Below are 24469 nucleotides of genomic sequence, written 5' to 3' on the forward strand. Positions count from 1 at the left end.
GAACAAATACAATAGGTCTTTCACCTGAAAGGTTGAAAGACCTAATAATAAACAAACGAAATACAGTAAGGTCTTTCCATTTAAGAAAGGAAAGACCTTAATAATAATAATAATCAGAAGAAATACAGTAAGGTCTTTCCTTATAGAAAAAGGAAAGACCTTAATGAAAATGCGAGTTTCAGGTAAAGTTTTTGGTCAAGGTAGTTTTTGGTCAAGGTAGTTTTTGATGAAGTTCAAGTCCAATCAACATGAAACTTAGTACACATGTTCCATATGGTATGATCTTTCTAATTTTAATGCCAAATTAGATTTTTTACCCAAATTCACGGTACGTTGAACATGGGAAATGATCGTGCGAGTGGGGCATCCTTGTACTTTGGACACATTCTTGTCATTAATTATTTCTCAATCACATCAATTCTTTTACCTACTAGGTTGAATGATATTAATATTGCACATTGAAATTGTTTATTTTACTCTGTTTTACTTGACCTGTTGATCACACTCTGCTTTGATATGTTTTGTTGTTAGATTCTTTTCTACTATTTTGAACTTCCATTAAGGATATTAATTTGTTCTTGCTAATCATTGTTTAGAAATCAACCATTTGAAAAAAAAATCCAGATATCTTGTATACCAATTCCGGTTAACGTCATAGTGAAGTAGTGAAATGACAACTACCACTGCGAGTGCGACAACATCTTTAGAAAATTATTGATAAATTTGTTGTCAAACCAAGAGACATAAAAATAAAATCATCATCATCATGAGCTAGTTATTCGATCGTGCTTTTGATATAATACCCAACTAAAAAGAGAATGTTACTGTTGAAAAAAGTAAAATCACAAAATTACTGGAATCCGATGAAAATTCAAAACGGAAAGACCATAAAGATGGCAATTCAAAAGCTCAAACACATCAAACGAATGGATTACAACTGTCATATTCCTGACTTGGTACAGGCATTTTCTGAAGTAGCAAATTGTGGATTAAACCTGGTTTTATAGCGAGCAAACTCTCTCACTTGAATGACATTCGCACCTAGTTCCATTTTATAGACAACGATGTGTGAACCAAACAAACAGACTTAATAGGTAAAATGTCAAAAATAGGAATACAGCAGTCAACAATGTGTTATAATCACAATCATTCTGTTTATTCAAATCGTAAAATCCCGACATCCCTGCCTTATAATGATGAAACAATGCAGACTACTTGAAGGGCAGATTTATATTCCATACAGAAACAAATCCTTTCGATAATTGACCTATCAATACACATGTATCTGAGATGTCAACGCATTAAAATAGCTATTAACAAAAATACCAAACTCCAAGTTAATATAAAAAGGATGGGTTGAACTTGTTTTTTTTTAAACTATCATCAGGTACAAGGCTTATTATTTTGTATGTCAGATACCCGTTTTATCTGCAAAAAAATCATTTACGCTCGAATTAAACAAGTTAAAAAGGCCATTTAAAGTACACGTAATTAGATAAGGCATAACTGCAATATTTTTTTTTTAATTTTGAGGTGAGAAAATTTTAATAGAAAGTGAATATGTTCATAATAAATTATCAACATTTATAAAAGGCGTCTGCAAAACAAAAATAAACAAACTTAAAAATCAAAGATAACTGACACTCTTTTAAAGCAATAACGAACTACAAAACATGTACGATATTTATCAATTCCCTTATCTGCGAACATAACTATTCCACATTTCAACGTTGTCGGCGACATCATCATTTAGGTCTAGTCTGTGGTTAAAGTTGTATCAATAACTATGTAAATCTTGTATGGAATTTATTTTCAAAAAAAAATATTTGGAAGCTTTTACGGGCTAAACAAACTCATAAAAGATACCAGGCAAATAATCTTGTACGCCAGACTTTCTTTTCGTCTACAAAAAGACTCATTAGGAACGCTCAATGTTTACCCCCAACTAATAATAAGATATAAAAAAAATATGATAATTAATTATACTAAATTCTTTTTGTTAGTTCTTAATATATTATTGTAATGTATTAAGATTGTTCTTAATACATTACAATAATAATTGTGAGAATTGCCGTGTGTTATATCGCTATAATTAGTTATCAAAGGTACCAGGATTATAATTTAATACGCCAGACTCATTTTTTTTATTTGTTTTGTTTAAACAAGATTCTGCATTTCATAATCAATCTTTTAATATATTTTACGAGGAAGATTTTATTTGTTTATTTAAAAAAATCCGTATAAATTTGTAATTTATATATATTTATATAATATGTCAATTAAACTCTTCCGTAATTTTTCAACATCCGAGTTTTAGATCATCCATTTCCTGCCTTCTCAGTATCATACCGCTTACATTATGCACAAACACTGGTTAAACCAAGAAGATGATATGTCAACTGCTTTAAAATGTAGGTATTCAATTTAAAATTATTTCTGATATTTATGAACCTTTTTAAGTACTAGCAATCATTTCAGCTATTTTATTTGACTATTTGAACACAGTAAAATAACGATCTATATATTTCCGGGTTTCCATAATGAACGACATATTATCAGTTGCACTTCTATTAATTATATTCATTACGTATAACATGAATGCAATTTTCACAAGGAAATCCGTTTACGCTGAAATTGTGCTACTCTTACTATGACGTTTCATAACCAAATATAAGTCCGAGTGATTTTTGTGTTATTTTACTGTGGCACCTTGCTACCACTGTTTTTTGCAAATGTCAAAACGTAGGGTTGTTCGTCACTTCTTCAGCATTTAGATACCTCAAATTTATATTGTATTACATTTCTCCACGTAAGATTATCACATGGTTATTCGTTTTAACTCGGCAAATTCCGGAAGATATATCCAAATGATACTGGTTTCAATTAAAACAAACCCAACAATGTAGGACGTAAAACCAATATTTAGAAACCGGAAAATATACATGTACTATAAGAAATAATACCATTTATAAGGCGTTTTTTGTATAGTTTTAAAACTTTACCGTTTTCATAATTTGATGCTTATCTAAAATGTTTTATACATTTTATGAGGTCAAAATAATAAATTTGAACTTTGTAGTTAAATTATTTTATGCTTAATTATGTTTTCAATATAATGATAAATATATTAAATTGCCTCTGTTGTTGACTTGCAGTAAAAAAAGGCAGTTGAGAATGATAAATTTTAAATCAAATATAAAAAAGAAGATGTGGTATGATTGCCAATGAGACAACTATCCACAAAAGACCAAAATGACACAGACATTAACAACTACAGGTCACCGTACGGCCTTCAACAATGAGCAAAGACCATACCGCATAGTCAGCTATAAAAGGCCCCGATAAGACAATGTAAAACAATTCAAACGAGAAAACTAATCAAAAATACTGTTATAAAAGGACAACATGCGATTTTTCTTGGTATCAGATATCTTATCAGTCCTCTGTTGATGTCAGCCCTCGAGCTTACTGCCCTTTGTTGATATATATACCTAGGTCTGATAATACATCTTATATGGAGACTGTCAACGTATATTTGTTCCACCTGACAGAAGTTCCACTATTGTCGTTCAATAATCTGATATTATTGTAGCTATATCTAATAAGATTTTTTAGTACAGCTCTTCAAAACATAAGATAATGAATCTGAAATTAATTTGATATAAACTTTAAAAAAAATTTAAGAATGGTTGAGGTTTCTTATTTCTAGCTAGTCATTAGATAATTTATGAGAGGCTAATCTGAAGGACGGAAGAAGATTCGGCGGTAAGCTGCAGTTTGTCTCATATGATTTGTTTTACATTTTGTTATTTTACTATCCGATGTCAGAGCTATGTGATACTCCACATACACATATACTCAGATTATCAAGTTTATGACTCTGATATGATATAAGGAGATGTCGATGAACGTTATCAGTGTATCGTGTACCTCATTGTTAATAGCTTGAAAGAAAATATTCTAGGGGTCGAATATGTTATTTTGTGTCTTGTCAGTATATTGCATACTTAACAGTTGATGTTGTACATATATTGTTTTGGTTGTCTAAAATATTAAAAGAGACTTTCTCACATTAACCTACTTCAAAACCCGAATTCGCATTGATATTTTGCACCGGACGAGACGCAAACAGCGGTCAACCAATCAATACATGCACATTGTCTGTCTTACTCTTCCATAACGACATCGCAGCAAGTTAAGAGATTAAAATCAAATAATATAGTCCATATGTCTATATGCCTCGTCAATGTACTTCAATATACTGTCCATGTGATATGTCTGCTCATCTCCTGGTTTCTAACTGGTCTGGTATTGATGAAGCTTTACAAACTTGTAGAAGATCACAATCAAATTATTGCATCATGCCGAAATCATTGATTAACACATTATGCATAGAACTAAATCTGTTTATGTAACGTTTTTGTTACTTTTTGCAGGATGAAATATGGAAAGTTGGAATGAGGTAAGATTTTCTCCCTAAATTTTAATGTTCATATCCCGACTCATGTGACTTACTGTTACAAACAGTGTACTGTTCTCTAATCGGTCTATAGAATGTACAAACATATACATTTGTAAAATATTTCCATAGTCTATAGAATCACTGTACAAACAAATAGAAGTGTACAATATTCTCAAAGGATTATAGACTCACTATACACACATATGCAAGTGTACAATATTCTTAACGGAATCTTTACTCACTAGACAAACATATACAAGTGTGCACTACTTTTCGAAATCCATAGACTGTAATAGAGATACAAGTGTAAAGTATTCACAGATGTTTATAAACCTTACAAACATATACAAATGTATAGTATTCTATTAAATCAATAGACTGTTTAGACATGTTCAAGTGTACAACCCGGGGTGTACAATACTCACTGAGGCCTATAAAGTGTACTATCTGATACATGTGTGGCGCATTCTCTGCTGAGATAGAAAGAAAGGGACATCTTATACATTTTACAATTACACAATTTTAAAAAGCCATACTTAAGCACAATACAATACATAATTGTCTAGAGTCTTTAAAACCACTGAAATTATAGATAGCAATCAGCACTCTCGCTTGGTAGTCAGTCACTGAGATTTGATATAAAATTTTGAAACTGTAAACTGTGACTTTTATATGTTATCTTTGTAATACATTTGTATGTTCAAGAGGGAATACAATAGCTTTGTTTTACTTACAGAAACTTCTTACAGCTGCTCAGGATGGGAATATTGAAGACGTAGAATTATATGTAAAGAATGGAGCAAATTTAGAATACACAAATGGAAGTTTTGTAAGTAAAGTAAAAATATTTAAAACATATTAAGGTATTTATTATACAGTATACACAATATTGATAATTAGAAAAACGCCCTTATTATTGTTAAATGATTTTATTTTTATTAGGAATAATACTATTGCTTGTTATTGCAGGTATTCCTGTATTCAACACAGTCATTGAGAAACACCATTACACAACATGAATATACAACACTGTTGTAATAACACAAACAGTGAGAAAAATCATTATAAAACACTACCCACTAATGTATGCAATTCCTGTTTTAACACACCACGTGATAAATTGGTATATTAATCACTGATGTCTGCCTTAATTATACTTTAGTTAAAGTGGAGAACATACCAAAGAGACAATCAAAACACATACGTAGAAGACGAACGGAAAATATCATGACCAAGCGAAAATGACAAAACGATCTACATTAGTTTATAACATACAATGTATTGTTTACATTTGCCGAAAAAAATAATTATATAGCAGTTCTGAATGAAGTTTTGACATTTCATATCAAACTATGTTGTTTGTTTCGTATTTTAATGGAGTAAAATAGCTTGACTGGCCATTTTATTTAATTTTGACCACTGCTGTTTATATTGCGTTTATCTCTATACAACAATGTTCAGTTTATGACACACATTTTGATGTTAGTTATATATTGATATTACAGTGGGGAAAGACACCGGTCATGGTTGCTGCTCAGGCTGGACACCTTCAGATTGTTCGCTACCTTGCTGAACAGGGCAGTATTTTAGAGACTAGAGACAAGGTGATGTTATCGATGCTATCTTCTAATAGATATAAGATGTGGTAGAGTGCTAATGAGACAATTCTCCATCCATGTCACAATTTGTAAAAGTAAACCATTATAGGTCAAAGTACAGCCTTAAACACGGAGCATTCGCTCAAATCGAACAGCGAGCTATAAAAAACACCAAAACGACTAGTATTAAACCATCCAAACGAGAAAACCAACAGTCTAATCTATATAAAAAGGGAGACTTCTTTTAATCCTCATTATACTGAACAATCGTTATTTCTTGCTGTTACGCAGACATGTCAACAGAACCATACATACTTGCTAGAATTATTTAAAGCGTTATTTTATTTTACTCGCTTCAATGTACTAGTTGATTAATTGATAGATTATCTATGTGTTAGACTACTTTCACCTCTATGGCTATATATTGTCGGGGCAAAACCGGATTTAAAATTGGCAGACCTGTCAGTAATTCATTGATATACATATTGGTAATATTTATAAAAAAGAATATGTTGTTCACATCACTAATGGGTTTTCTGAGATTTCAAAATTTACCATGTCGTTTATTTATTGTTTATAATGAATACAAGTGTAACTGTCAATTTTTATTCAGTTTTTACTACTAATTTATGCAATATATATTTTATCTATATTCATTTCACTACATTGTCGAGTGATAACACAAGTTGAATCAGATGTGGATACTTAAAAATTTCTTTTAGAGTACATACAATCTAACTCTCTTTCATCTTGTAACAGTATTAAAACATTTGACTTTTCTACTCTTTACACCAGTATTCCACATTCCAAACTAAGAGACAAATTAAAAGAGTTGGTATTGCTTTACTTCATAAAAAAGAATGACCAACGTAGATACAAGTATCTTGTCTTAGGGAGGGATAAATCCTACTTTGTAAAGGATCACTCTGATTCAAACAAAAAATTCTCTGAAACTGATATTATCAAGATGCTTGATTTCTTGATTGACAACATATTTGTTACGTTCGGAGGACGTGTTTTTCAACAAACTGTCGGCATTCCAATGGGAACAAAATGTGCCCCTCTACTTGCCGACTTGTTTCTTTATTATTATGAGGCTGACTTAATGCAGGAACTTCTTAAGAAGAAAAATAAGAAGTTAGCAATATCCTTTAACTCTACTTTCCGCTATATAGATGATGTTCTTTCACTAATAATTCAAAATTTGGTGACTATGTGGAACGCATCTATTCCATCGAGCTAGAGATAAAGGATACTACAGATACAGTTAAGTCGGCCTCATATCTTGACTTACATCTAGAAATTGACAATGAGGGTCGGTTGAAAACAAAACTTTACGACAAAAGAGATGATTTAAACTTTCCAATTGTGAACTTTCCATTTCTAAGTAGCAACATTTCAGCAGCACCTGCATACGGGGTATATATCTCCCAATTGATACGATATTCCCGTGCTTGCATTTCCTATCATGATTTTCTTGATAGAGGGTTGCTGCTCACAAGGAATCTATTAAACCAAGAGTTCCAAATGGTGAAGTTGAAATCATTCCTTCGTAAATTTTACGCCATCACGAGTTGGTTGACTGTTATGGAATAACCGTTTCACAAATGGTATCGGATATGTTCCTTACTTTGTAACTACAATCCCCTTCCCTTTCATGAATGTGACCTACCGAATTAGACTATTTACCGGATTTGTTATCACATAAGAAACACGACGGGTGCCACATGTGGATCTGCTTACCCTTCCGGAGCACCTTAGATCACCCCTAGTTTTTTGGTGGGGTTCGTGTTGTTTATTCTTTTTTAGCCATGGCGTTGTCAGTTTGTTTTAGATTTATGAGTTTGACTGTCCCTTTGGTATCTTTCGTCCCTCTTTTGTGATGTCCTTTATATGTTGATATTACAGTATGGATGGACACCATTATCTCTTGCTGCTGTAAGAGGACACCTTGAAATCGTCTGTTATTTGGTAAAAGAGGGCGTTAATTTAGAGACCAAAGACCAGGTAATCATGATAGTGATAACTGTTACCCCTTCAATGTGATCAGACTTTAGTCCATACTAAATCAAGATAAAATCACGATTTTAATCATACAGGCTTACTGGACAATAAGTTATTTGTTAGAATAATTATAGTATGGCCTTTACTTATATATACTGAATAAGATAGTTAATGTTTATTGTTTTAAAGTATTTTGTAAACATGTCATTTTGGATTTGATTACAACCAGTTTATTTTAAGATTATTATGTCAGAAAATACTGATTATGCAGAGCTACTACAAAACATCTTTTGAAAATACTGATAGAAAGTATGTTGTTGTTTTACTGAAAAAGAAAAAAAAAGTTACTGCTTTTATGTTTCTTGTTGTTCATGTTGTTGATCAGATACGCTTTAACAACTCATATTTATTATAATTAAATAAAGTTTTTAAGACTTCATCTTACTTGTCTCATTGAACTAAATCCATCATTGATTTACATATTGGTTCTCTAAAAATATTTTCATGACAGTTCAGATCGTAGTTCTCACATTTCACAAGAGCATTTGTTGTTGTGTTTGTTGTTAATGTCAAATATAAATCAAATTATCATTTTATTTGACCACTGATTCGTGTGATACATATTTTGTTTATATTCATTTCTCAACAATGTCCAATTTTATAGAGAGGAATGACACCAACTATGTATGCTGCTGAGAGAGGACATTTAGAGATCGTCAAGTTTATGAATGCACAGGGTAGTGATTTACAGGTCAAATCCCAGGTGATGTTAGAGAATATCTCATTACCCTGTTAAAACTACTCTTTATACTGAATCAACACAAAATCATACATGTTTGATGGAAAACAAACGGTCGTTTAAATTATATAAAGTGGTTTATTATTTTTATCTCGTTGAACTGAATCAAATTATTACGGTGTTCTTATGTTTTTTGACAAAAAACAAGTTGTGATAACTTTTTCAGACTAATTTAATCTAACACATATTTTAAATGTCATGCCATATCACCACAAACATGTTTGCTTATTTGTTGTTACTTTTATATTATCGTTGATCATTTCAACGAGATTGACTTTCTCACTTAAGGCGGTACGGCGAAAGGGAGAAAAGCAATCGAGTTGAGATGACCAATGATAATCTGTTTATCGCTATTTTATCTATGACGACGTTGTAAATTTCATTTCAATATCATTAACAACGGCACATGCTCCATTAGTTTCACGCGGTAATTTTTCATATCACTTGACTGTGTTGAGAAAGGAGATTATCAGTCAGGAAGATCGAGGTTAAAATCCGTAAAATTGCGATTATGTAGAATATAAATGACAGCGTGACTACCACTGGTCAATGTGGTACGATAAATTTCTAAAAATTATTATTACACGCCATAGTCCTGTTGATGTCTGTTATTTGTTGATATAACAGGTTGGTATGACACCATTACAGTTTGCTGCTGAGAGAGGACATCTGGAGATCGTCCAGTTTCTGAAAGAAAAGGGCTGTGATTTAGAGACCAGATCCCAGGTGATGTAATATTTTATATAATTGAGGTCAGGTGAAGAATTATTTTGATCGTTTCATCCACTGATAACATACTATAACTCGTTTAAATGTTTCCCGTACATTTTGGTTTTTACGTGTATTATTTTACTCCAGCATTACATAATCATATGAAACGATCTGATAACATACTATAACTCGTTTAAATGTTTCTCGTACATTTTGGTGTATTATTTTACTACATCATTACATAATCATATTCTTAATGCGACGAGTTTAAAATTCAAAGTCTTGTGATTTCCCGTTAATTGAAAACCCCTGTTTGAACTTTGTTGAACTTTCTTTGTTTCTCTTTTACCATTTCATAGTAATGGCTTTTTACTTTTTGGATAAATTTAGATTAGATTTCCAGATGTTGAATCGAGAGTTGCTTTTTGAAATTAAGTAAATTTTTTGTGCATATTACATGATTTCATATATAATTAAATAATTATTTGCTTATTGCATGTCTTAAAATTAATCGGATTTGATATAAAAAAAAATTGAAGTAAGACCTGATTTATATTAGAGCGTTTAGTATTTATGTGATAAATATGTATTTTATATACATATTGATTTATTAATTATAGGTTTTAATTTTTCAAACTCAACTTTTTTAAGATCGAAAGAAAGAGAACCTCTTTTTGATATAGATTAAAATTTGGATAGAATGTTTTCAAACACTAAACAAAATCATGAATATTCTCAGTTGTTGCGGGCAAGGGTATATGAGATTACGGAGTCATCACTATAGTTTATAATTAATTCACAACATTGTCCTTTGGATGACACAAGTTTTGATGTATGCTATATTTTGATATTACAGAGAGGAATGACAGCATTAATGTATGCCGCTGAGAGAGGGAACCTTGAGATCGTCAAATATTTGTCGTCACATGGCAGTCATTTAGAAGCCAGAGACACTTGGGTAATGATATACCTCCTCAGTATGATTTTCTCCCCTTTATACTAAATCAATACAAAATCATGTTGCTCATCAGACAGGTTTTATAGACAACAAATACTTGTTCTAATTACATATTATTATTTATAATTTTATTATACTCGACTGAATTTGGCAATATTGGTTTTCTGTCAAATTGTTTTTTTTGGAAATATCGGATTTTAACAAGACGTTGATGAGGACAAGTTGCATTAACATACTTAGTCAGATGCTGTTTCTTAAATAGATATAACGTTAAACTCTTTTGAAAGTGACAAATTCTTGTTAGAATTATATAAAATGGGACCTTATTTTACTTTTCTCATTTATTGAATCAGTAAATGAAACCTTTTCTTATATTTGTCGATTTGTTGAAAAAACTTTGATTCGCATAGTGATTCACCATACGGGAGCAACACCAGATATTGGTACAAGCTGAAGCGAAAAGAGATTGTTAAATTTGGGACCAATATTCATAATCTTATTTTTTTATGCATCTGTCATTATTGCATATGTATAACGATGTGTATAATGATAAATTATGAACTGACCTGCTCTCCAAATCATTCAGAAATGTAAAGCATCAGCTTGAAGTAGATCTGGGAATAAAAAATACCATCTAGTACCGGGAAAAAGAGACACAGATTGATTTAGATAAAAAAAAGTAGCCAGTTTGATGCTTTTAATGATTAGATATTTATTCGTTTTATTTTATGGCCCACCAATAAAACTGAAGACCATAAATTGTCTTTAAAAGTTATGTAAATCACAAAGGCAAAGTTTGATAGTGTGCCGCAAAATATTATTTAAATGTACGGGAGGTTGCATTTTATAACTTCTCTCCGCTTCAGCTAGTATCAATATTCGGTGTTGCTCTTATGACACAGCTTTTGATTTCTGTTATGTTTTGATATTACAGTGGGGAGAGACACCATTAATATTTGCTGCAGAGGGAGGACACCTTGAGATTGTCAAGCATCTACATACAAAGAAAAGTAACTTAGAGGCCAAAACAGATGTAATGACCAATATTTATCTGTTCATCATAAAATAAGGAGATGTGTTTTGATTGCAAACGAGACAACTATTCATCGAAGATCAAATGACTTAGATGTTGGCAACCGTAGGTCATCGTTTGACTTACAACAATGAATCAAACCTATATCGTTTAACAAGTTATTAAACACACTGACATGACATAATGTTAAAAATTAAAACAATATAAATGACGGTCTGAATTACGTACAAAACAACAAATGAAAATGATACACAGATACAAATGACAACCACTGAATCACGGGCACATGGCTTTAGACAGGAACAAACACAATGTGTCGAGGTTTCTAGGTTTGTTGGCGCCGAATCCTTCTCCTATCCAGGGACCTTGGTGTAACAGCACACAATAAGAACATGCAGAACAAACTTAAATAAATTAAAAACTGTTTTGACTGATCAGATCGTTATCAGCACGAAAAAATTCACAAAAGCAATTAAGACAACCAAAATACTGATATAACTACTTACAGTGACTTGAAAGCTAGTTTCAGTCCAATAACAATTTGTAAAAAAAAGTATGATCTCATTCCTCTTCAACAAAAACCATGCTGTTTATCAGAGAGGTTTAATGGACAGTAAATAGTTCAGGAATAGTTTAGATATAAATGAATTGGGGTCATATTTTACTTTTTCAATTGTACTGAATCAGAAAATACAAGTTCTGATTTATTTTCTGACAAAATATTGGAAAACATCTCCATAAGATATTAAAGAAAACAAGTTGTGTTAACAATATAGTCATATAAAACTGTAAATTCCGAAAGTTTTGCAATGTTTTCAACAATGCAAAAGATTGCAAATGGAAGAGTATTGCAATAATAAAAGGTGCATTTTGAAGTCTTTACCTTTATGACACTTTTCCTGATATCGCAAATCTTGCATTTGTTTAGTCTGCAAAATTCGCAATAATTTCCTTTGAACACTTTGAACAATATACTGAATGAAAACAAACCATATTTTTAATCAGACAAGTTTAATGGACAACAAATACTTGTTAGAAATATTTAAATTGAGGTCTATTTTTTTTGTACTTTCGTCTTCTTGACCCCACTAGCATAAAGGAAAGTTGTTTTGTTTTCATTGCACTCATGATTGAAGTTTTATTATCACAGAACAATACATGTTGTTTATTTCTGTTTAATCTAGCATATAAATACTGGTCATTTATTGATGTTCGAACACTTAAAAATACATTTTGATTATATATATTACGCATACAATTTCCGTTCATTGCTCAATTTATTATTGTTGTTGTTATTACAGGGTGGTATGACACCATTAATGTTTGCTGCCGAGGGAGGAAACCTGGAGATCCTCACGTATCTTGCTTCATATGGCTGTGATTTAGAGACAAGAGACCGGGTTAGATACATTCTCATTAGTCTTATCATGCTTCTCTTTATACTGACTCATTAACTAATCATGCTGTTGGATCAATCAGGTGTAATGGACAAGATATCCTTTTTAGAGTTATATGAAGTGAGGGTCTATGATTTAAATACCAGAGACTGGGTCAGATATTATCTCCTCCGTTTGATCATACTTCTCTTTATGAAAATCGTGTTGTTAATCATAGAAGTTTAATGAAGACAAAACCACTTGTTAGGATTATATAAATTGGGATCTGATGTGACTTGATGACGTACTGAATCATATAATAAGAATGTATTTTGTTTTCTGACAAGGATGTTTTATGTTACAACTGATTATTAAAAAGAAGTTGACGAGAACAAGTAGTGTTAGCGTCTTTATTCAGATTGGATTAATAAAGCTAAAGAATATATTTTATGTAATACACTGATTTATGTGAAGTATATTTTGTTTATTATTTTTTAACATTGAGCTGTTTCTCCATAAGTATAATTATTTTCTTTAAAACCAAAATATATTATTTTTCTTTTATTTTAATAAAATTCGTTGACGTTTTACTTGATTGAAATAGTGTTTCTTAGCATTAACACACTATTTAATCTATATTTTTTTATGATTATAGGATGGCGAAACAGCTTTACATTATGCTGCTAGAAATAGACAGGTTGAGATAACCAAATGTCTAATTGAGCAAGGAAGCAATCCTTGGATGAAAACACGAAAGGTACTATCCAGTCTTCAAGATTATTCGCCATCTCAATTTATAAGGAATGTAAAACTCTACAACATCATGTGTGCACTATTTAAAATGAAATATTTGTCAAAATATCAATTGATATGATGTGAAGTAAGAAGTGAACATGGTGGAGTCACTACCACTAATAATACACTACTAACACATTAACGACGAACCATACACTATCAAGCCAACTTCCACCTATCATACACTTTAATTAATCCTATTGCTAAGTTTAAGAGAAAAGATTTGAGGTGTATGTGAAATTAATGCAATAGCCAAACATTACTTTCTGTTTTACCAGTCGCTTTTGAAAATATGTTTATATGTGTATGATCGATTCATAAATAAATGATTTGAATGTATTTCAGGGTCAGACCCCCTTTGATATGGCAACAATAAAAAGCAACGACTCTGAAGAGGAAATAATAAAGAAGACAGAAGTAATGAATATTCTAAAGGTATTTTTGTTATATCAAAAGTCAGTTTAAGAGCAAATTTTGGCCTCTGTGGCTGGGAGGAGTAATAAGTTCAACCACTATCATATTACTAAAATTGAGATAGGAAATGGGGAATATTTCAAAGCGACAACAACCCGACCATAGAGCAGATAACAGGCGTAGGCCACCAATGGGTCTTCAATGTAGCGAGAAACTCCAGCACGGGGTTTGTAAACAGTGAGGATATGAGTTCGAGTCCGGCACGTGGCTTTACCAACAAATGTATCAAAAATGCGGCTGCAATCTTAAATGACTAGGATGGCTAGTTATTATACCGAAAGTCTCTCTCCAGCAACTCAGGCTTCCCTCATCTATTAAAAACTGACCGCCACGAAATAACACAATAGTCAGTTGCGTATTACCAATCAATCAATCAATCCAGATTAAATTAATGAAAACATTTTTTAATTTTTTAATTTACAAAGATTGTCCTTTATTAACACTTAAGTTAAATTCTTAAGCTTTATTAAAAAAAATTATTCAAGTCTTCCTTACCTAAGAATTCTTTAATCTGAGTCTTCAAACGGTAATTGGAGAGTCTCAGATTAAAGGTTCATTATGTAAGTGAAGAATTTTAGTGATATCTTTGTTTAAGGAACACTCAAGTAACGATGTTTTATGATTAGAGGCACTGTTGCTGGAGTTTGTTAGGCATACATTATTTTGTCAAACCTTCGTAGAATTTAAGGTGTAATACCACCAAATCATGGTACGTCACATCCGGTTGTATACGAAAGTAGGTCGAAAATAATATTCCCTTGAATTTGACAGTTGTAGGTAATTAATCTTAAGTTTATTGCAGTAAAACATTTCTGTGTCATAAAAATATGTACACAGATAAAATAAGGGGAGAAATTTGATTGGTTTACTTCCAATGATGGGTATTTTCTAATATGCAATGAAATGTTAAGTGAATTTTTTTCTATAGTACAGGACAGGAATAAACTTCACTCATGCCAAGTATTTCTTTATTTGAAACAAAGATAAATGTTTTTGAAAAGTGCAAATTTAGCAAAGATTAATAGGGGGAAATCAATGGTGGTAGTATACCTTGATAAAACTTTGATGGAAGCATTTTACAAATAAAATTAACGTTTGATGCAAAATTTTGGAAATATCTTAATTAATTATTTAGTGTTTTACTCATAGTTGAACTTTGGCGTTAATAGCTATATTTACAGACAACCTGGGATTACATTTCTTGACATAATATGTTTGTAAACCTTCACGGATGGTTATGAAATTATTAGGGAAATTGATCAGCAGCAATTTAAAGCTAGACTTCGGGAGCCCTTTACATTTGTTATATTCAGCTGTTTATTGCAACTAAAAAACGTTCTGGCATTTGACATTTTCAAGCTTATTCATTTTAGAAGTTTACATTTATTTACACAATTGTTTACATACCTTACATCATTATGAAATAATAGTGAAAACAAGTAACGAACTTGAAAAAAAGAAATTGAGGAAAAAAACCCAATGAATGTAAGGTTTACGATGGTATTATCGAACCTTGCCTAAAATTGAAAGTTCTTTCAACTATTGTACCAAAAAATTGTAAGTTGTTTCGACAATTGAACACATTTTTTAAAGGACATAATATGATAATTTGTATGGGTTTTTTTGTAGACTGCCATGGAAAAGACCCCTAAAGGTAACTTCTGTAATCCTTGTTATTCTGATATTGACTGGTATACTTTATAATTGCTTGCTTCTGAAATTTAAAATAAAGCAACAACTAAATACTGTTTATTATGAAAAGCGGACGAACAGTGTGATGTAGTTATTAATGATGTCATGGAGAAACTAGCCCTGATGGCCTGTGGTGTATGAGCTTCCCAGAATTACAGATCAGTGTAGACTAATTTGCAATATGCTGTCCCGAAATCTTTTTTAACTCAATTTTTAGGCGAGTCTTGAGCATGTTGAGTATGTAACAATTATTTTAAAAGAAATTGTTAGTTATATTTTCATAATTGTTCAGCAAATTATGACCGAACCAATCATATGCCATTACCTATGGCGATTATATGTTTTCAGAATGGGCGCATTGTTTTTTAGTACATGAATTGTTCACTTTTCACAGCATGAAGATTGATTCTTTTTTACTATAAAGTGTGAATATTGAACCAGTTTATTTCATAGAAGGACATTGCCAGCCGCTTATGGAATCTGCGATAAAAGAGAATGTTTTGGTCTTGTTTTTTCGTTCTCATATGACCTCTCGGAAAATGATATGACTTTTTGAGAGAAAAAAGAAAAATGACACAATAGTATATTTTTCATACAAAAAGCAAAGACGAATTATGTTTGATACAACACTCATGCAATAGACTACACGGCAAAGCATTCTAATAATTTTATTACTAGCAATACAATTTACTTTGCCAACTGTTCTGTTTTTAGTGAAAAAGAACTGCTAGTATAGAATAACAAAAAAAAAAAAAAAGAATTGCAATTGTTTTTATTCTCTCCACAGCTTAAAAGAAAAGACTATCCTTTATCCCTGTTTGTCCGTCCGTCGTCTGTCTATCCATTGTTTGGTATCTGTGTCCATCGTCCATCAAATTTTTGTGACACTTTTCTCAGAACAACAGATCAGAGCTTTCTGAATGTTTTTTTCTTTCACATTAGTATGCTATATTTTGTGACACAGTGTCAATTTCATAACTAATCAACTTCTTGCGTGCCGATTAATTATTCATTCAAAACATAATGAATATGTATAAATTATTCGTCCCTTTTTTCTGGGACACTGCATATTAGATCTTCCTGATATTTGTTATCAGACGTCGTGTAAGCATGCCGTACCGTGTGACATGGTTTCTTATTCACCTATCATCAACTCCCTGTTACTTATCACTGAATACCTATTTATCATGCTAAACATATAAGATATGTATAAAAGTTTCATCACGGTGTTCTATGGAACTCCTGAGATGTTAAATCAGGCTTCATGGAATCATGTATTACTGTATAATTCGTTTTTGGAAAGATTGGAACTTGTTTTGAATCTTTCCTTAGGCTCTGTCCTCCCTAACAACACGACAGGTTAGCTACTATTACTAAATGTATTCACAAAGGAATATAGTTCCCTATAGTTCTCATGTATGTGCACATAATATACATATAAACTAAACAAATGGGTATATTTTTGGAGCAGTTAATTCAAGAATGTATGTCATTAAGGTATGTTGATGGAAAGGTTTTTTTTAAACATCTTGATTAGGTAATTAAGTATTGATACAATACTAGATGATTGACAACTGTCATTATCATCAACCATTCAGGGACAAGGTGGACCTTTAATTACAGTGCCCCACCTCCTAAACTGTCAAATTGACCTCATTACTTATCAACCTCAGTCTTACATAATTATACAGACCCTATGACATCTTTCCTTCAATATACATCCCAATAAACAAATATCAATGAATATTTGACCTCATAATTGAATACACAAATGTATATATTATATGTTTGATATATAAGGATGATAGATTTATTATTGCCTATTACTTTGTACGTCGTAACTACAATCCCCTTCCCTTTCATGAATGTGACCTACCGAATTAGACTATTTACTTGATTTGTTATCACATAAGGAGCAGGATGTGCTTACCCTTCCGGAGCACCTGCGATCACTCCTAGTTTTTGGTGGGGTTCGTGTTGTGTATTCTTTAGTTTTCTATGTTGTGTCATGTGTACTATTGTATGTCTGGTTGTCTTTTGAATTTTTAGCCATGGCGTTGTCAGTTTATTTTCAATTTATGAGTTTGACTGTCCCTTTGGTATCTTTCGTCCCTCTTTTTATTTTTTTTTTTTATCTATATTACATAAAGTGAATCTGTAAATTATGTCTGAAAGATAAATGATTGATTAAGGATTAACAAGATCTTTAAAAAAATGAAATATAAATATAAATATGAATATATAAAAGGTATTCAAGTAAGGCCTTTGATTTACTTGATAAATTTCCAATAATGATCTGCAATTAATCAACAATTAAGGTTAGTTCACTTATTTTTATGGCCCCGCAGCGAAATTTTTTGCCGAAACTATGGGCTTTGGACTTGGATAAATTGTTTAAAATCACAGTTTTACAGACTTTTTTTCTAAATGCTTTCAGAAATTGGGTGGATTTTTGGTATGTGAGTTTACCATGTTGAATTACAGATCAAGTTTAAGTTTCGTTTCGCTCCGCTAATTTTTGCCGAAATTACGGGATTTGGACTTTGATAAATTGTTGAAAATCGCAGTTTTACAGACTTTTTTTCTAAAGTCTTTCAGATATTTGAATGATTTTTGGTATGTGAGTTATTCATGATGAGTTATAGATCAAGTTAAAGTTTCGTTCCGATCCGCTAATTTTTGCCAAAATTAAGGGTTTACAACTTTGAAAATTGTTTAAAGTCACAGTTATACAGACTTTTTTCTATACACCTCCAGATTTTGAGCTAATTGTTGATATGTGAGACTACCATTATGTTTGTGTCCTTATGTGTTTTTGAAATTGCAGATTTTTCAACTTTTTGAAACGGGGCCATTCGTGTCGCTTTGACACATCTAGTTTTTATTTATAATTGGCTTGTAACAGTTTTAAGATTTTAAAACTTTTGATTATAACAAAATATTTTTTATTAATTTATTCCCCATCAATCATTATGTCTATTTTAGTCATTTGAATTTTTATAAGAAGTGAATATATATTTTTGCAATCAAGAAAAAATCCGCATTTCAATAAAATATATTTTTTTTTAATTTGTTTAGGGATGACATCAAAAGATTGATGTAGAATAAAAAAAACTTAAATCAAATAGTTTGGGGGTGGGAAGGTCAACATTGCTGCAAGTTTTGATAATACAAGATCAATTTTACATATATCCCTATTGGTCAATCATTTTTTCCCAAATTAAGTTAAGAGGGAGGGTGTGGGGGTCAGTGAAAAAACTATGTGAATTAAGTTTTTTTTATCCTACATTAAACTTTTGATGTCGTCCCTTACCTTGAAAAAGTACATTTTCAATGCCCTGTTCTGAAAAATATAAATTGATCAAAAGACACTCTAAAACTTTTAATCTTCCATGTCATATAACCTATGTTTTAACTTACAAAATGCCCCAAAACAACATTTTTAGATTATTTTTGTTGACACTGTTTAAAGTTCTTTAATAGCTTATGTCTTATAAGAGTAGTTGGTAACATTTACTAGAAGAGTTTTCAGCAATAATGCTTTATTTATGTTCTTTTGTCCCCACCATACCTTAATTTGAAATTATCCAAACTACTGTACCAATTTTTCAATGAGTGATATCCACCACTTTGATTCACAATATTTTTCCCCAACCAAGTTTTGTCAATATTATTTTGGCATCTGGGTTTTTCAAAGTACTTTCAAATTAAAAAAAAAAAATGTTATTGATTTTATTTTAGATTACTTCCAGAAAAAAAAGTCTGCCATGTTGGAGCGTTTGAAGGGCAAAGGTACCTATAAATCGTTTGATATGCGCTGTATGGTGACAGGCCAGTTTGGGGTAGGGAAATCTACTCTTGTAAAGCTGTTAATAGGTGATGTAATACCAAAAGGAAGACATGCTACCGATGGAATCTCCCTTATTGAAGGTCGTTGTGGCCTTGATGTTAATACAAGAAAATGGATTCTTTATAGTCCAGGTAAAGATCAACCTTTATAAAATTTAGAAACTCAATTAAAGACGTACTATTAAGATGAATCAATTTGATTTTTATTTCCAATATTTAAATTCTAGGTTTTTTCTCTACAAAAGTATTTCCATGATTCATTGAACAGCTTAGATTGATGCCAATCCGTTGGTTGTTTGAATTGTCGTTTGGACTTGCAAGGGCTTTTTAGTTACAGGAAACGATGTTGATTGGATTTTGGTTGTTTTAGTTTTTTATTTTGGTTGCTTGGTATATATGTTTCAGAAAAATCTATAATGTTCGTCACATTTTATACTCGTACATATCTGTTCATATCATTTATTGAATTGTTAATAAATATAACAGCTCTACTCCTATATATTTATTTTTACCAGGAACTTATGAAGCCAGTGATGTTGTATACAACAAAGTGTTAATGACCTCGGTAGATACTGATAAAAAAAAGTCATCAGATCAGTTAGACAAATCACAAGCATCAGCTACAAGCCCATCTGGAAGTAAAAATGAAACACTGGTTAATCCAAACGTTTTCATACAGCAGACACAGGCTACGGTAATGCCTACCCAATCGACAAGATCCGAATATATTACTTCCCGACATTCAGCATTTATAGCGTCGTCATCTCAAACTTTTTCCAATGATGGTTTATCAAAAAAGCAGAGGAAACAGAAAATGAAATCCAAGATGACTGAAGATAAAATCAGAAGAGACATGGAAAAATATCTTAAGAGTGGAAACTTTGAGATGGAAGTAGGGCGTCTCATCTTTTGGGACTTTGGTGGACAGTATGTTTATTACACAACACACCAAACATTCATGACTTACAGAGCTTTATTTCTTGTTATATTTGATGGAAGCAAAGGATTGCACGAACATGTTCCTGATGTGTTGGGTTTTCCAGGACAGCATACGACACCAACCCCAGCAGGTAGAATACTGTTAATAACATTTTAAGGTCTTATACATCATTGGCTTTCATATGTTTGGTTTGAGTGTTCGTGTTGAAGGTAAATCTAACAGTTTGATTTAACACTCAGCTATAAATTAGATCCTTTCTGTGATCACCGTGATGTTATTTTTGCACAGTGCACCATTGACAGGCAGCAGTGATACGTTAATCAACTTCCTTAACTATTCATCTACTCAAACCCCAAATAAGGCAAAACATTAAGGCGGACATTATTTTACCGGTGTTGCAATTTCGTCATGTGAGTAAAAAGAGACAAATTAGGTAACAAACTAGTATTTTGAATACATTTCGGAGTTGAGTATGGCGTCCGTTGTCACTGAGCTGGTGCACATTTTAGTTTGGGGACAGCTGAAGCACTCCTCCAGGTGCGGAATTTCCTCGATATATTGAAGACCTGCTTTCTAGTCGAGTTGTTGTCTCTTTGGCTCATTCCCAGTTTCTATTCTCCAATTATACTAATTAGTAAAACATAAAGCATTGACAGTTGAATGACTTTAATATGTTAGCTTAAAGTGATACGACCTTCATATATGAGTATAAAAGTGTAAATAACCCGGTTTCAATTATCTTTTGCATTTTCAGTATTTTTACAACACTGGGTAAACTGCATCCTGACCTATTGTAAGGCTGTTTATGTAGGCATTCCAAAGATCTTGTTTGTTGCTACACATAAAGACAAAATACCAACGGTAGGTGACCCTTTGTTAAATGATTCTGGTATATCTGGCCTTTCATATATATCATATTTGGGTTTTTTCTGACACGACTATGTTACAAATTATGAGAAGTAAGTTACAGTGTATGACACAAGTGAGAAAAAAACCACTTGTGCAATAGAACATACAATATAGAAAACAGGGAGATATCACATTGAACATGAGGGAGAATAAAAACTAACAATAGTCAACAAACACAATAAAACTAAAGATAAAGCAACATGTATGACCATAAAGAGAAAAAGTCAGCCGATTCTGCTCGACAAATTACATTCTATAAGATATTAAATGAGTTCCTCCTGGTGAACTAGTAAATTGCGTAATTAGTTGTTTTAAGTCTCTAAGGGTAAACTGTTTATAACACCAAATAATTTATTTATCAAATTCTTCTGTATTACTTTATAGGAGAATATTGAGACACAGCGTAGAGAATTATACAATGGAGTAGAAGAGTTATTCAAAAACCATGAAGGACATGACCATCTGGTACTTGATAAACATATATTCGTCAATGCAACAGACAAAGCAGATCCAGAGATTGATGTCCTTAAGAAAACGATCACGGATCTTACGTTTAAACATCCATGTTGGGGAGAGATAATGCCTAATGCGTGTGTTCCCCTTGAACTGGAGATTTCGGTTTTGGTGGCTAAAGGAAAACAGATTTTGTCAGTTTTGGAACTTGAAGAATTAAATTCCATAAGCCAGGTGTCCGTCCTGTTTCCTGAGGAGCTCAACGATTTTTTGCATTTTCAACACTCTCTAGGAAAAATAGTCTACTTTGATACTCCACAGTTGAGAGGTTTTGTGATCATTAGCCCTCTACTTCTGGTTGAAGTCATGAGATCTTTTGTTACAGGTATTTTATATATATGATTTCCACTTTGATGCTGTTCAATACGGGAATGTAACATTGTTCTAACAAAAAACTGTATGAAATTGGTTGTGAAATGTTGGAACATCTTTCGTGAGGTGTGCTTTTAGACAATTTTATTTCTTGTTGAAATACTACCGCTTTCCTTTTTATTGCATCTGGCCTGAAGGATGAAATGAGATATTCTCCTCACGCAACAATCATCATTGAGTATCTGTATCAAAAACTGAGTCCATACAATGATCCTGTCTTCCTACCATCATATAACCGAATCTGCTTTGATAAGTTCATAGGGGGTTAAATGCTAGCCTTGTCAATTATCTTGAAAACCACAACAGATAGAGAAAATTTGAGTGCACTGAAATATTTAGAACGTTAACATCCTACCGCTGCTTCTGACATGAAACTCTCCGATGACTTTTCATGGGAGTTATTGACCTTAAATGTCACATTTTGCACGGTTTTGATTTTTGACTATTTTCTTTAAAAAACTGCAACCTATAGATATAAAATGAAAAAATGCAAAAATAACCAGAAATACTTAATCTTTAAGTAGATCAACATTGCTGGAATTGTCACTTCACTCAATTATTCTATTACCCCCAATAGATGATTTATTATCATATTTTATAGCCTATGTTTTTGTCTTAGAAAAACAAAATATATAATAGTACAAGAAAACTTTAAATGTCAAAAACAATCTACAAACAAAACTTTTCAACTAAGTCAACCTTCTGAAACCGTAGAACGGATTTATTCATATTTTTTTAGCCGAACATCTTGAAACCTGTAATGAATAAATATTATTTAGGATGCCAAACTTATCAGAAAGTCAACATTGCCCAAATCGTTGGTCCGTTGTGGACATCGATTTAAGATTTTGATTATTCTAAGAGACTGTTTCATTTCATTGTGAAATAAAGTCTTTGGTATATTTCTGAAAATATTATGTGTACTATGGATTCATTAATTTTGTTAATACCTATTTCGTGGATTGAAAAAATTATAATATTTTTGTTGGTATTGATCACATACGATATATATACTAGGCAGAAAAAGAAACGTTACATGCTTATAAGATCATTTAAATTTTTTATAACAAAAAATTGATAACAAAAATTTAATGGAGTAGTTTCGGGTTAACATGTCAATACCTTGTATGACCACCTCCTGCATTTATGACCGCCTGACACCTTCGTCGCATGGAATCAATAAATAAAGGCAACAGTAGTATACCGCTGTTCAAAACTCGTAAATCTATTGACAAAAAACAAAATCGGGGTAACAAACCAAACCTGAGGGAAACGCATTAAATATAAGAGAACAACGACACAACATTAAAATGTAACACACACAGAAACGGACTAAGCATTAGACAAAATCCGACGAGAATAACAAATATAACATCAAATACATGAATTTGGGATAGAAAAGTACCGTGACACGTCTTATAGTAATGTGAATTCACACTAAAGTATAAGAGAAAACAAACGACACAACGGAATCACAACGTAAAAATGTTACACACACAGAAACGAACTATGATATAACAATGGCCATTTTCCTGACTTGGTACAGGACATTTTTAAAGAAAAAAATGTTGGGTTGAACCTGGTTTTGTGTCATGCCAAACCTCGTACTTTAATAGCAATGTTAAATATAACATTAAAATGACAACATAATATGACAGGACTACAATACAAATAAATAGGAGAACGTATTAGGCAAAGAAACACATGAATAATAGATAACAAAAGGCATCAGTTTTTAAAATTCAATACGCCAAAAACGCACCTCGCCCACACAAGACTTACCAGTGACTCCCAGATATAAAAGTTCGAAAGTCTAAAAAAGGTACAAAGTTGTACAGCACTGAGAATCAAAAGTTGAAAAAGGTTGTGCCAAATACGGCTAGGGTTTTCTGCTTGTGATAAGACGTCGAATAAAATGTTGAGGGATGTTGTTCCATTCCCTGAAAAGTGCTGTTCGGAGCTGGGCTAGTGTTTTTTTTAGTGT

The 24469-nt window shown here is 31.9% G+C and overlaps 1 protein-coding gene across 2 annotated transcripts in view; it reads left to right on the forward strand.

Moving 5' to 3' along the window:
- The first annotated feature begins 2320 nt into the window (after positions 1-2320).
- The window catches only part of LOC143041969 (uncharacterized), a 29903-nt gene continuing 7754 nt past the window's right edge, over positions 2321-24469 (forward strand). Inside the window, exons 1-17 of one of the 2 annotated variants that reach the window (XM_076214164.1) lie at positions 2321-2411; positions 4437-4462; positions 5199-5291; positions 5968-6066; positions 7969-8067; positions 8729-8827; positions 9491-9589; positions 10431-10532; positions 11467-11565; positions 12867-12965; positions 13597-13698; positions 14082-14171; positions 15840-15864; positions 19644-19883; positions 20267-20821; positions 21446-21552; positions 21985-22438. In XM_076214164.1, the coding sequence (XP_076070279.1) occupies positions 4445-4462; positions 5199-5291; positions 5968-6066; positions 7969-8067; positions 8729-8827; positions 9491-9589; positions 10431-10532; positions 11467-11565; positions 12867-12965; positions 13597-13698; positions 14082-14171; positions 15840-15864; positions 19644-19883; positions 20267-20821; positions 21446-21552; positions 21985-22438 (2380 nt within the window). In that variant the 5' untranslated portion in view covers positions 2321-2411; positions 4437-4444. Of the gene's footprint in view, positions 2412-3709; positions 3766-4436; positions 4463-5198; positions 5292-5967; positions 6067-7968; positions 8068-8728; positions 8828-9490; positions 9590-10430; positions 10533-11466; positions 11566-12866; positions 12966-13596; positions 13699-14081; positions 14172-15839; positions 15865-19643; positions 19884-20266; positions 20822-21445; positions 21553-21984; positions 22439-24469 lie in introns of those variants that run through there. The other variant, XM_076214157.1, reaches the window with a different exon arrangement.

The sequence above is a fragment of the Mytilus galloprovincialis genome, chromosome 1, assembly GCF_965363235.1.
Source record: "Mytilus galloprovincialis chromosome 1, xbMytGall1.hap1.1, whole genome shotgun sequence".
NCBI classification, from domain to species: Eukaryota; Metazoa; Mollusca; class Bivalvia; order Mytilida; family Mytilidae; genus Mytilus; species Mytilus galloprovincialis.